Here is a 12,943-nt window from a genome sequence, read left to right on the forward strand (position 1 = left end):
TCCTCTAAAAGCTAAATGTATGGGGGAAAATACTCCATACTCTCTCCTCGTCTTGTTTCAAAAGCTCACAAGACGCGATGTGTACTTGCAGCTCTGTTGATGATGCAAGTTGATGCATCATTGTTTTGCATGTATCAGGTATCATCTGTAATACCCGATTCCAAATACTAGCACTCCCACTAGTGGATGTAGGGTGGACATGTGGAAATGAAAGTAGTGCCCCTGATCCCAAATACAAGTTGCCAGTTGTGGGTGGAAGAAGTGCTCAGATACTTTACTAAAGGAAACGCACCAGTGTAAAAAATACTGTATTTAAAGTAAAGTTTCTGCATTCAAAATCCAACACAAGTAAACTATTATCAGAAGATATACTTTAATTATCAAAAGATAATAAAATTATCTACAAAAAGAAAAAATAGATCTGTTTTCAGTTTTTGGACTTTTCTCTAATCTCTGTTCTTTTGAAATATTGGATCAATTTAACTCTTTGGACCTTTTTTAAATGAAACCAACAAAGAAATTTACAGAGGAAATCACTCTTTTGTGGAACTACTAGGCTACAAAAGAGTGATTCAACTCATAGATCTGTAAATATGACTGAATTAACCATTGCTTGGGGTGTCATAAACCAAACAAGTTGGAAAACTCTGGTTTAATCTTTAAAATGTATTGCATTTTATAGCATTATCATATGTTTTTTATCATATGTAAAATCTTAATCTGAAAGTTAACCAGTAACTATAGCCCTAGGCAAATGAAAGGTATGAATCAAATAATCTCTAAATACACCTGACAAATGACACACTGTCATTGAGAAACATAAATAATCCTACCAAGTATAAATTATTCATGTAAGGCATACACCAACAATCCCTATCCAGGCTGCAGTGTTGAGATGGAAGAAACGATTATAAATAATTGTAATTATTACAAAATTCATAATTAGATCAAGGTATAGTGATTAGTTGGAGGGGATAATGATAATGATGATGAAATCTACAAGAAGAGCTCTTCTTGCCTTTCCAAAGTCTGAAAATACACTGAACATATTTGATATGAACGCATTTCGTTTTGGGCGTGAAAATTTCATAATTACATCATGCTGCAGGGTTGAGTTGAAGGTGATCGGAAGTTAACACTCTTTGCCAAAAAAAACACTGCTTAACGCACAATTCCCCCAGCTGTAATTCCCGCTAATTTATGGAATGCACGTGTGGTTGAATGAAATGAATGAAATGAATGAATGGTATTCAAATGCGAAAGTGATTTGAGATTTTTTTTCCTACGGGACACCGATTTGTTTTAATTTATTCTTTCATTGGTTCCTCCAGCACGGTATGCGGCGGCGTGGCATTTAGTGACACCAAATGAAGCAACGAAGAAGAAGACTGGCCAAACCATCTGAGTATGCGCACGCGCGCTGCTAACTAAGCTTGAGGTAAAATGGCGTCGGGTGCCATTTCCACGGAGTCCAAGAAAATATCAGAATTAAGAGTTGTTGATCTTAAATCCGAACTCAAGCGAAGGAATTTGGACACGTCTGGTGTAAAGAGCGTCCTTCTCGCAAGACTGAGACAGGTAACTTAAAAACGAAGCCATTTTGTGCGAGAACGAGTGAATGCGATGCAGGGTTGCTATCGTTAGCTAATGTTGTTACAGGTTTCCTAAACCTAGTTAAAGTGAACCACCGACATGACCGCCGACTCAATTTATCTATATATATATATGTCAACTTAACTAACCAACACTTCAGGCCAACAGTTGCACATATAACCGTCAGTAAAGAAGTGTGTATGAGCTTCTTAGGTGATTACCGGGAGAGAATTATACTGTAACCATAACTGTCGTAATTTAAAATGTAAAGCTAACGTTAATAAGAGACGGGCGTTCAAAACAGACACAAATGGCCCTGAAAAGACATGTGAATATCGTGGGTTTTTTGAACCTTTAAAGCTATACGTTATCAAATAAATTAAGCGCTCGCTGTTAGCATTAACGCTACACAGTGACTACAACAGTAGCTGATTGGACGTGATTGAGTTCAGCTGTTGAAATAATATGTAGCACGCTGTTTCGTTAAATGCGTGGTGAACCGTGCACATGATCATTTAAGTGATGATTTAAACAGGTGGAGCAGATTCGTGTTCGTTTTTTTGATTGTACGCGATGAACCTTGTCACATTCAAGTTAAGAATGAAAATGATCCATATTGATCCATGGAAGATTTTAACTGTTTTTTAATAAATTACTTGTTACTTTTCAAGGCTCTTGAGGATGAAGGCGGTGATCCAGAAAACTTTCAAATCCAGCTTTCAAGTGATACACCTCGAAAAGGCGGAAAAGCGAAAGGTAATTTTGCTTTTAATTTCATTGATGAGACAGGGTGGCGAATAAAGTCAGTATTTTTTTAATGTTGATTTTTCTTTTCTTTTTAAATTTACTTCACCTTTCAGGAAAAAAGATGGATTCAGATGCAGACACCACAGCGGAAGATGATGTGTTTTCTAAGGTGATTGTTGCACGTAATTCTGTTGTTAATGTTGTTTTTTTATGTCTTCACCTCCTTTGCCTTCCTGCCAAAATGCCTAGATACAAATATAAGAATTTCTCACTGTGATCATCTTAAGCCATTTTTGTTTTTGGGGTCATCAAGAGGGCCCACAGAAACATCTGACAATTTCAGCAAGGGTTCTGATGGTTCCTAGGAAGTCCATCTGAAAAAGTGTGAAAACAACTGGATGACAGGAAGCATTTAAGATACTCGACCCTTCTTAACATGCTTAGAAGTATTGTTTAGAGTTCTCACACCTGTAATACCCTTTTCCTCAGTTCCATTTAACATAAAATAACTGAATACAAAGTCACAAATTCTTGAAAATGATTGAGAAAAACCCTAGCCTATCTATTTGTCAGCACTTGGTATTAAGCTACATCTTGTACCTGTACTATTACATCGAGTCATAAAATAGCAGCATATATCTTTTTATACATGAAAACCACTAAAATAATGCAATAAATTATTTCTATAAACATACCCAGAACTACCCTTTCTTGCTGTGCTTATTACATTGAACCATTTCTGGGCTAACATCAGTGTTGTCTTTTTCTAGGAAACTGAAGAGTACGAATCAGAAAGAGGTATGTATGCTGGCACACTAATGACCAATGCTAACCTAAGGTTTCTTTTTTACAGCTAACATCTTGTGATGATTTAGTGGTATTTCATGCCTCTGCTAGCTACTGCACTATCTAAGTCACAATATGTTAAAGGGATCAATAAGGGCATGCTTAATGAAGACATTTTGGAAGACCGACTCCAGTTTTTTTCATAATTGGTACACACATGAATCATTGGATGTGGGTTGCCTTGACTATGGTATCCAATTTTCTTGGATTACTCAAAATATATTAAAGAAAAGTTCTGTTTGCATCTGTGGATTTCCATGGCCCGTGGCACTCAACTTCCCACATTCCCCATGGAAATGAAGAGTGAAGGGTAACAAACATGATGACATTTTATTATATCCAATGAGTCGGAAGACACAACAACTTGTAGAACTGGAGGATCATTGCACTTTCCTGTTGACATTTTGATCGACAACACTGGACAGACCAGTGACAAGCGCACTGGGTATGTCTGAATACTCCACTCCCTTTACCACAGGAATCAAACACTTGAGTTGTCACAGGTCTTGCCAGATGAGACGGCCTGTGAACAAGGCTGGAATTTGGGTAGTGCAAGGACCACTAGATACCTCAAAACAGTTTGTAAAGGCCTTGTGTCAGGAGGCAGCTGAAAGATAAGAGACCTCACAGTCATTGCAGACATCCATCAATACTGCATATAAACCAGCTGACTGCAGCCCCGGCACGATGTGTGCAATGACGAGATCGGACATACAGCATGGCCTGGGACTGCTAAGGACAGACTGTTACTACCAAAGCAACACACTTTACAGTTTTGTACAGTTGATGGGACACATGGACACAGGTTGGCTTTGATGATGAAAGATGATTTTTCAGTGTTCTGAAATCTGCTGATAAGACTTTGATGACATGGATTATTGAAGAAATATTGGAAGACATTCAAGATTTCCTAAAACTCAGATGACTTTCCATGGACTGGCCAGCTGGGGATGCATTTTGCATAATGCAGAAAACCAAAGGATGAACTGATGAGTCTTTCCTCCTTATTTGAACTTTGTCCAAGATTCCCACCTGGAGAACTGCCACACATTGTAGGAAACATCTGGAATTGCGCGTTCAGTGTGAATTGAAAATGAATCAGTACTTTACATGTGTCAAGAAATGAAGAGCACTGAATCACCCTCCATTTTCGGTGAAGATTGTGTGTTTTGTGTCTTCCTGTGGTGTCTACGCCCTCGATGACCATTAACACTAAATATGCTTTCTATTCTACTTTTTAGGTCAAGTAACATGTGAATGTTAAAAGTTGTGTTTTGCCATGTTTATCCTTATTAAATCCCTCAGATATAACTGATACAGATGATGGTACTCGTGAAAATTCTAAGCCTGCACCCAGTGAGGACAGCCTCGCTCAGCCTGAGGCTGAGGCCCTGGCTGAGGCTGAACCAGAGTCAGAAGCTGTGGCGGCTGAGGCTGATTCAGAGCCTGAGCCAGAGGGCGATGCGGAGGCTGAGCCAGAGGTCGATGCCGATGCTGACCCAGAGGTGGATGAGGACGCTGACCCAGAGGTGGATGGGGAGGCTGAGCCAGAGGCGGAGGCCGAACTGGCTGAGATGGACGCCGAAGCCATGAATTCCTCTAAAGAAGCTGAGGACGATCACCTATCCGTCTCAATCCCAAATGAAGATGCCATCACCCTAGATGTTGATGGTGATGATCTCCTGGAAACAGGTAAACATGTGAAACTTCCAGATCCAGATGCCGAGAAGGGCACTGATGAGCCAGAGGCCTCTGCTGAGACGGGCCCAGATGATGACTTGAAGGAGCAAGAGACAGAGGGCCACAAAGGTGGTAAGAAAGATGATGGATCCAGGTGTGAGCCCATGAAGAAAGACAGCAGAGACTCCTTGAAGAAAGCTGAAACGGGAGATAAAGAAAAGGATTCTGGGAAGAAAGGCCCCTCCACTACTGGGGCATCAGGTCAAGCAAAGAGGTTTGTCTTTCTATGTCAGTTCTTTGATACTACTACCAAGTCCAGCTCACTAAGAACGCAACATTGTGGGTAGCCTCAAGATTTTTTTTTTTTTTTTTTTGCCATAAGGGAAATGTTCACTGATGTACCTAATCCTGCCATTTACTACTTTGATTTATTTTTCTGAAGTTGGTTAAATTGTGGCATTAACCAGGAGCTGAGAAAACGCCTCTTATTTTGTTACTTTGACCTTTCCAGCAGTTTTAAAGCCTTTTCCAGTTTCCACACAAGGCATTGTAAAAGAGCATTAGTCCCCGTGATGGCAGTTTTTTTTTTTTTTTTCCTTTTTGGTCAAATGATTCGCTGTGAAGTTGAACAAACCTCCGAAGATTTCATTGGTCCAGGGAATAAATTGGCTGACAACCTGACCCATCTCACCACTGGAAAAGCAATGAAGCCTTTGAGACATTGGTTCAGATCCACGCCTTTCCTACAGGATTTTTTTTCCTGAAAAGTACAAAATATGTTTTTTTGTTCCACTAGATGTATGCCTATCACTTTACACCAGGGTTTTATTTAATATGACTCATTTTCATCTGTTTGTTGTTGCAACATTTGCTTCATAGCTCTTCAAGAGACAGAGATGGGAAAGCTGCAAAAGATGAAAAGGGTAAGACACTGTCCGAATGTTGTTGATAAAAACCCAGGGAAGCACTTTTGACAACTTGTAACTATTTTTTTTTATTGCTCAATGTGATTGCTGAATGTGTTTTGGAAACATCTTTATCAGGAGTTGTCAGCAGCAACAGCAGCTCTTCTCGTAACATATGGGTGAGTGGCCTGTCCTCAAACACCAAAGCAGCTGATCTAAAGAACCTGTTCGGCAAATATGGGAAGGTAAATAACAAGATGTTTTTTGCAATTAGTCATTGCTTATTTTGAACATGTTTGAAAATATCATTTATTTTATCAAAATCAAAAAATTTTAAAATAAAATTCGTTGCCAACAGGTTTTAAGCGCCAAGGTGGTTACAAATGCTCGCAGTCCTGGTTCAAAATGTTACGGCTTGGTGACTATGTCTTCGAGTACAGAAGTGACTCGGTGTGTCTCCCATCTTGACTGTACAGAGCTGCATGGACAGCAGATCTATGTTGAAAGGGTAAGTTAAGAAGCGGATGAAATTGTTTTCAAAGAGACTTTGATCGGTCTAATATTAACCTCTGTGTTTATAGAACATTTTTGGACCTGTGAACCATTTATATTTGACTGATGCTGTTTTTCAGGCCAAAAACGATCCATTCAAAAAAGAGCCCTCAAAGAAAGAAGCAGAGGACAAAGCAACGTCTAGTAAATCAAGTGACAAACGCAGTTCCACAGGGCTAAAATGGACTAACAAGTGAGTGACAGAAATTCAGTTGAAAAGTTAAACATTTTTGGATTGAAAGCATATTTAACAGTTGGTTCTCCTCACACACAGAGCACAGCCATGTTACAAAAAAGAAGACAAGAAATCAGATAAACTTTCAGAAAAGGACAAAGATTTATCCAAGAAACCAGAGGTCAAAAGTGGGAAATCTGAGTCTCTTTCATCTAACTTGGGACAAGATTCTTTGAAGAAGGATGACAGAAAGCATGGGCGTAAGTTTTATCCCTCTTCCCATCACTAATTTAGAGAATCCAATTCAGTTAATCAGTGGGCGTATGTCTGTTCTCACTGATTATTTTCTTCTTCTCTAGGGACAAAAAGCCCAGGCAAGATGATGATGTTCGATCACGGTAAAGGAGAGTCTAATTTTGGTAAAATGCGACCTTTCAGAAGGGGGCGATATTTTGATAGAGTAAGACCTTTTTTTTTATTTGTATTTGATTTAATTATATTTTAAAGGATATTTTAAATTTGCCATCAGAAGATGTTAAATAAGATTGTTTGAAACTTTTTTTCAGCCCTCTGTCAACATGAATATTCAAAGGCGGCCAAAATGGTTGATTCCTCCTGAAGAGGTATGAAACTCTTGATACTATGGGCATATGACTTTGTACTTTGATGTTTCACTTATGAGCTTTGTTTTAAACTTCAACTTGTATTTTCCCCTCCCAGTTAGAGATGATGAAAGACAAACAGCGACCTTTTATCAACAAGGGGGACGACAAAGACATTCTGCCTTTTGAGAAGATGAAGGAGCAGAGGATGCGTGAACGAATGGCTCGTCTAGAGCGTGTCCGTAGAGCCGTAGAGTTGCGCAGGTATCCTGGAACAGAGCATCGTTCACACACATTTTGTAGATTTATAATCAAGGCATGCTTGTATTGCTATTTATTCTTCTAAGACAAGGGATGTTTTCTTTTTCAGGCGCCGTGAAATTGCCGAACAAGAACGACGCGAGCGTGAGCGTGTCCGTCTGTTGCGGGAGCGTGAAGAACGGGAGAACCTGCTCAGGGAGCGCCAGAGAGTAGAGATGGAAAGACAAAAACTCGAAAGGGAGCGCTTGGAGAGAGAGAGGCTTGAGAGAGAAAGAATCCGTATAGAGCAGGTGACGATGTGACTTTGTAACTATAACAATAACCATGTCTCTCAGTAACTAATTTTAATTTGTGCATTTTAATATTGCCTTTTCTAGGAACGCCGTAAAGAGGCAGAGCGCATGGCACGTGAACGTGAGGAGCTGCGGAGGCAGCAGGAGCAGCTCCGCTATGAGCAAGAAAAGAGAAACAACCTCAAAAGAGGCCGTGACGTGGAACATGGGTATGCACTGTTTGAATTTCTGTCCCTCAGCAGTTTCATGGTGGTTGTGTGGCTAAGATCAAAATTTTTGGACTTTAATTGGGAGTTGTAAGGCAGCAATTCACAAACTTCAGTATTTTAGCATTTTATCCATTTGAAATGAATGTGGCCTACCAAGAAAACAGTATTGATCATCAGGGATCTGTTTGAACTAAGGTTGTTCCCAAGTGCTCAACAGGCTCATAGAAAAGGAAACGGAGAAAACTGCCTGTTAAGGTCCAAAAAGTAACTTTTGGTACCTAAAGTAATCTGGTTTGGCTCACGAGGTGTATCTTTAATGTTGCAGTCGGAGAGATGATCCCTATTGGAATGGCAACAAGAAGATGCAGTCTGATCCTGATGTCCGTTTGAACCAAGGTTCAAACTATAACCGGCAGCCAAACCGCTTTTCAAACTTCAGTCCCCGAGAGAGGGGTCGCTTCCCAGAGGCTGCTGCTGAGCAGCCCAACACTTACGACAGGTAAGAGTGTTGAAACTATAGGAACTTAGGCAGTCCATTGCAGCAACATTATCAGTCACAGAGGACGTTATGACATGGTAAAGTAGGAACAGCACATGGGTAAATAATGAAACAATAATGACTGCATTCCATTTAGCTGCTTCAGTAACAGGGTCCTGGTGTTGTTCATGCTGGTCCACTGTTGTACTGCCATGACTTACTGGGACACTTGATTAGAACAGATCCATTGTTGTTGTTGTTGTTGTTGTTGTTGTTATTATTATTATTATTATTAACACAAAAAAGTAAATGCAGTAGGATTTTTTTGTGCATTCAATATTTTAAATGTTAAAATTTACTCCAAGATCATGTAGGATTTTCTGTTTGTTAGGTAAGAAGGGGGTAAGACTGGGTAAGAAGGTAACCTGTGTGGACCAAGAAAGCTTTCAGAATATGTCAGAATGCGGCATGCGAGTATTCTCCTCTGTTCCACAGTACTTAGGCTTTGTATTCCTGACCTGAGATGTTTTATTCTGCCTATGGGCTAATTTAAGTTTTTGTAATGTGGCTAATCATGTTTTGGTCTTTGTTTTGTTGTAAGACGTAACCGGTTTGATGGTGAGCCTGAGGTTAAAAAAAATCGCCCGGCACCTCACAGAGAGAGCTCTGGCTTTGAGCGCTACCCCAAGAACTTTGAAACAGTTCGCAGAGCTGAACCACCTCCTCCTCCCCGCACTGAACTCCGGGACACTGACCGCAGGGACAGAGATGAGAGACGACCGGTGCCCATGCACGAACGCCCTATGGGAGCCAGAGCTACAATACCTGGCATGTCACACAACCGCACACCCAGGGATGGAGGGCATGGTTGGAAGAATGATGGAGGGATAAATTCCAACAAAGGAGATATGCGGTAAATTGAATGCACTTTTTGAAAAAGAAGCATGATGTGAAAAATACATGAAAGATAATTTATGAAAGGTAATTTGTATCAAACCTCTCACCTGATGTAATGTTTGAGCAGAGGGCCTATGCGTATGCGTGCTGAGCGATCCGGCAGAGAGGGTCCAGGCCCGTCACTCAGAGGAGGCTCCTCGGCTAATCGTGGAAGGAGCAGCTTCAATGATAGAGATGGAGGAAGACCCATGGTGATGAGTGACCAGGTCAGCTGACATTATGACAATGTGATGCATTTCTTAGGTTTTCCTGTACTAATGGTACAGGATAGTCACAGTTCATACACTTCAATTCTTCAAAAACTAGTGCTGAAATGAGTAATAGTTTGATTAATCAAACGTTTGTCATTTATCAATCAAATGACAGGCGTTCTGTGATTCCAGTCTTAAATTGGAGATATTTGCTGCTCTTCTGTTTTTTGAATCTCATTTTAAATTAAAGCAATGTACTTAACATGTTGAAATTAAAATAATTTTCTTAGTGTTCCAGTTTTATTATGCCTCCCTGACAGCTGTGGCCAGGGGCACAATAAAATTTGAGGCAAATTTGGCACAAAGGTTCACTTGGACTTAAAGATGAACTGATTAGATTTTGGTGCTCAAAGGTCATGGTGACCACACAAAAACACGTTTTTGGCCATAACTCAAGAATTTGCACACTGAAGCAGCGGCATACATCGCCATGGTAGTAATTCTTGGTGATGAAATGTTGGTCCAGTCTTAAAGACATCTGATTTGCAAGATTATTATCACTTGTAAGATTAATCATATTTTGACTGAATTTTTAAGAACTAAGAAATTTCAGTCTTAAGCTGAAGCTCACATATACATTTATGGAAGACTCCTTTTATACAAATCTCCTCTCTCTGCAGCCATTCAGCTCTGGCCGCCAGGTCGTGGTGGAGCGTCATGGCAGGGAGCAGGGACTAAGGAAGGAGTGGCACGGTGGATCAAGCTCCCAGGGCGGGGGCTTCCCTGATAATCGCAGGATGGGAGACACCCGGGGCAGCATGATGGCTTCTTCCAGGTATACCAGACATATCAATAAATGATGGAAAAACTGAATGGTGTGACTCTTGTTCCCAGCCACATTAACTTGAACTTTGTCTTTCTGCAGTCACTCTTCATCTGGAATGAACCGAATTGTACAGATCACCAGCAACTCCATTCCTAGTGGTGGAAACGTTGGTGGATTCAAGCCCTTCAAAGGAACACAGCGGCAGTTCTAACTGCGGCCAAATTCTGCCACTTTAAAGCACCTGAGAATTTTTTGAACTCTTTATTCTTAGACTATCAACTGTTTTAGGTGGCACATTTGTAGCCATGAGGTTGATAACACTATTTTATTTTGTATAGACAAGTGTTTACCTCAGTGTAGAGTTCCTGACAGTTCTGCTGTTACCATTAAACAACCATGTGCATATGTTTTACTTATGTTTAGGAAGCTATTGTACAGCCATAGGTCTTTGTAAGTAAAGTTTTCAAGTGATATTACCAACTTCTCCTCTAATTGAGTGTTGTATGTACATTTTGGATAGCCCAGTGTCACACTCAGATTTCCTGTGTACTATGTCTTATTTTAGTGTATTTTAAAACTCATAAAGTGACGTTCATTCATTTGGATATTTCTCTGTGAGGAAACGGATGACATAGGAGTAATTTTCTTTTTGAAAAGTCATACTTGGTGTTGATGCTTTTGAAAGATTAATCGGATTTACTAAAACATCAAACTCCCAAACAGCCTGCATTGTACCTCTCATAGGCCATGAGTTGAATTACATACAGGCCTGTGTCTTTGAAATAAAATTTGACTGTAAAGTCTTCCTGCAGGGCATTCAGTGGTGTTACACTTTGTGAAAGGACCATAATACATTGTTTTAAGTGAATTAATTGTTTGTTATTCCAGTAAATCTGGAAATTTGACAGACCATTAATGGCTGAAAATCTGGTGGTTTGGGCTTTTCGGTCAGTTCTCAGCCTACAGGGATTTTGAAAGATGCATGATATTGGTACCTATGTACTTCATTTAATCTTATGATACAAGCAGGAAGTACTTTAATGGCTGCGTTTAGAATATTTGGGTTTGAAGATGTGATCTACACAACATGAAATCTCCACTTTGAAAGGACTCCAGATGTTGACACTGTAGTGGAGCAAGCGCTCTGTCATCTGTGACTAAACCTTCACCATGCCTCTGTGAGGAGGTACCTCTGTAGTGCTTATTTTACTTTTATTTATTTTTTCATTGAAAAACTGTCAAGTTTCAACATCTTTTTTTTTTTTTATAGTTGGACCAGTACTATACATCCAGGGCTGCTCACTCATACTTGGACTCACAACACACTCTTTACCTACACATTTGTTGTAATTGGTTGATAAAGCCTGATTAAACTACAAAAAAGTGAGAAGCAGAATGACTCGTTCTGATTGTTCCATGATCGAAGCCTCTGTATCTCCTTTCCTCAACCATTCTCTCACCTTGTGCATGTCCCCTGTCATCTCAAAGTTCCCATCAACTATATGGCTGCTTCATTGTTTTCCCATGAAGCCAAAAGCCAGTACTCCTATGCCTGAACACTACTTGTGATTTTTAACAGCTATATTCAGGAGTATGGACCATGTAAGATAAAACAAGTGCCGTCCCTCCCTTGTGAGTCACTTTGGATACAAGCGTCTACCAAGTGATTAAATGACATGTAAATGTAACGACAGCCACAAGATTAGGTAACTGCAGGATCTATTATAATTGAAGTGGATGGAAAGTGGTGGAACAGTGCTGGTAGAAAAAATGTAACATATTTTGTGAACATTTTATACATATATTTATATATATATATATATATATATATAGTTTTAAAGTGCTTTATGTTAGTAATTAATGGCCCAAAAACCCCTTAAATTGTCAGGAGTGTGTATTGGTTATCTCTTCATTTATATTTAATCAAAACAAATCTAACCTTATCTCAGACCCGCTCTCATTAGATGTTGTTGATTGTCAGGTGAAATAAAACTAAGTAATCCCCAAAAGCATTCATGGGAACAATTAGGATTCATGTTTTCTGATGCTTGAGCAGCTATCTTAGAGTCACTTTTACAAGGTTTCAGGGGACTTTACAAGGTTTGGCTGAGCCTCTCCAGCACTTCCCAGTTTAAACATCCTTCTTTCTGACTTGTATCACACAGCTCAGATACTTTATCATACACTGCACTGACTGTGATAGTGGTCCCTGAGGTTTTGGTCAGCCTCCTTAGTGTTTTTCAGTTTGTGTGCATAGTCAGGTCTGTGTTAAGGAAAATGTGTTTTCTGTTTGCGTTCCAGTAAACCTCTCCTCTGGTCACATATTGCTCAACTTTAAACCGGTTTTGCACCTCTTGTGCAGTTTCCCCTTTGACATTTCCGGTCACCTGAGGGGCTTCACACATACATTTTTTATTGTAAGAAAAATGTCTAATTGAATTAGCCACAGATGAGTGTTAGTTATGGGGACAAAGATATTCAAATTTAACTTATAAGTCACAAAACTGCTGCGCTATTGTTGCTCTTATATATAGATCCCTGTCAACATAATGTAACAGTGACTTAAAATGAAAAAACAGGATAAAATTAATGGGGTTGCATCTTGTCAAAGCAGCAGAAAATTAAGAC

General features: G+C 39.7%; 1 protein-coding gene across 1 annotated transcript; it reads left to right on the forward strand.

The window, feature by feature from the left end:
* Window positions 1-1,443: 1,443 nt before the first annotated feature.
* Window positions 1,444-10,914, forward strand: sltm (SAFB like transcription modulator). Its single transcript, XM_022743970.1, has 20 exons — window positions 1,444-1,578; window positions 2,265-2,349; window positions 2,454-2,509; window positions 3,111-3,138; window positions 4,492-5,140; window positions 5,746-5,789; window positions 5,910-6,016; window positions 6,130-6,279; window positions 6,404-6,516; window positions 6,598-6,758; window positions 6,858-6,958; window positions 7,065-7,121; window positions 7,219-7,364; window positions 7,471-7,651; window positions 7,739-7,863; window positions 8,189-8,362; window positions 8,943-9,254; window positions 9,366-9,504; window positions 10,170-10,324; window positions 10,415-10,914. Exons 1-20 carry the CDS (start codon window positions 1,444-1,446, stop codon window positions 10,524-10,526), a joined length of 3,030 nt encoding a protein of 1,009 aa, XP_022599691.1. The 3' UTR covers window positions 10,527-10,914.
* The last annotated feature ends 2,029 nt before the right edge of the window (window positions 10,915-12,943 follow it).

Source organism: Seriola dumerili, unplaced genomic scaffold (assembly GCF_002260705.1).
Source record: "Seriola dumerili isolate Sdu_G_001 unplaced genomic scaffold, Sdu_1.0 BDQW01000003.1, whole genome shotgun sequence".
Lineage (NCBI taxonomy): Eukaryota > Metazoa > Chordata > Actinopteri > Carangiformes > Carangidae > Seriola > Seriola dumerili.

What these genes read in the sequence shown, in the direction of transcription:
- sltm (XM_022743970.1), top strand. Translation starts at nt 1,444, where the DNA reads ATGGCGTCGGGTGCCATTTCCACGGAGTCCAAGAAAATATCAGAATTA. An exon ending in TCCAACAAAGGAGATATGCG is followed by an intron (nt 9,255 to 9,365) that starts GTAAATTGAATG and finishes ATGTTTGAGCAG; the next exon opens with AGGGCCTATGCGTATGCGTG. An exon ending in AGCATGATGGCTTCTTCCAG is followed by an intron (nt 10,325 to 10,414) that starts GTATACCAGACA and finishes GTCTTTCTGCAG; the next exon opens with TCACTCTTCATCTGGAATGA.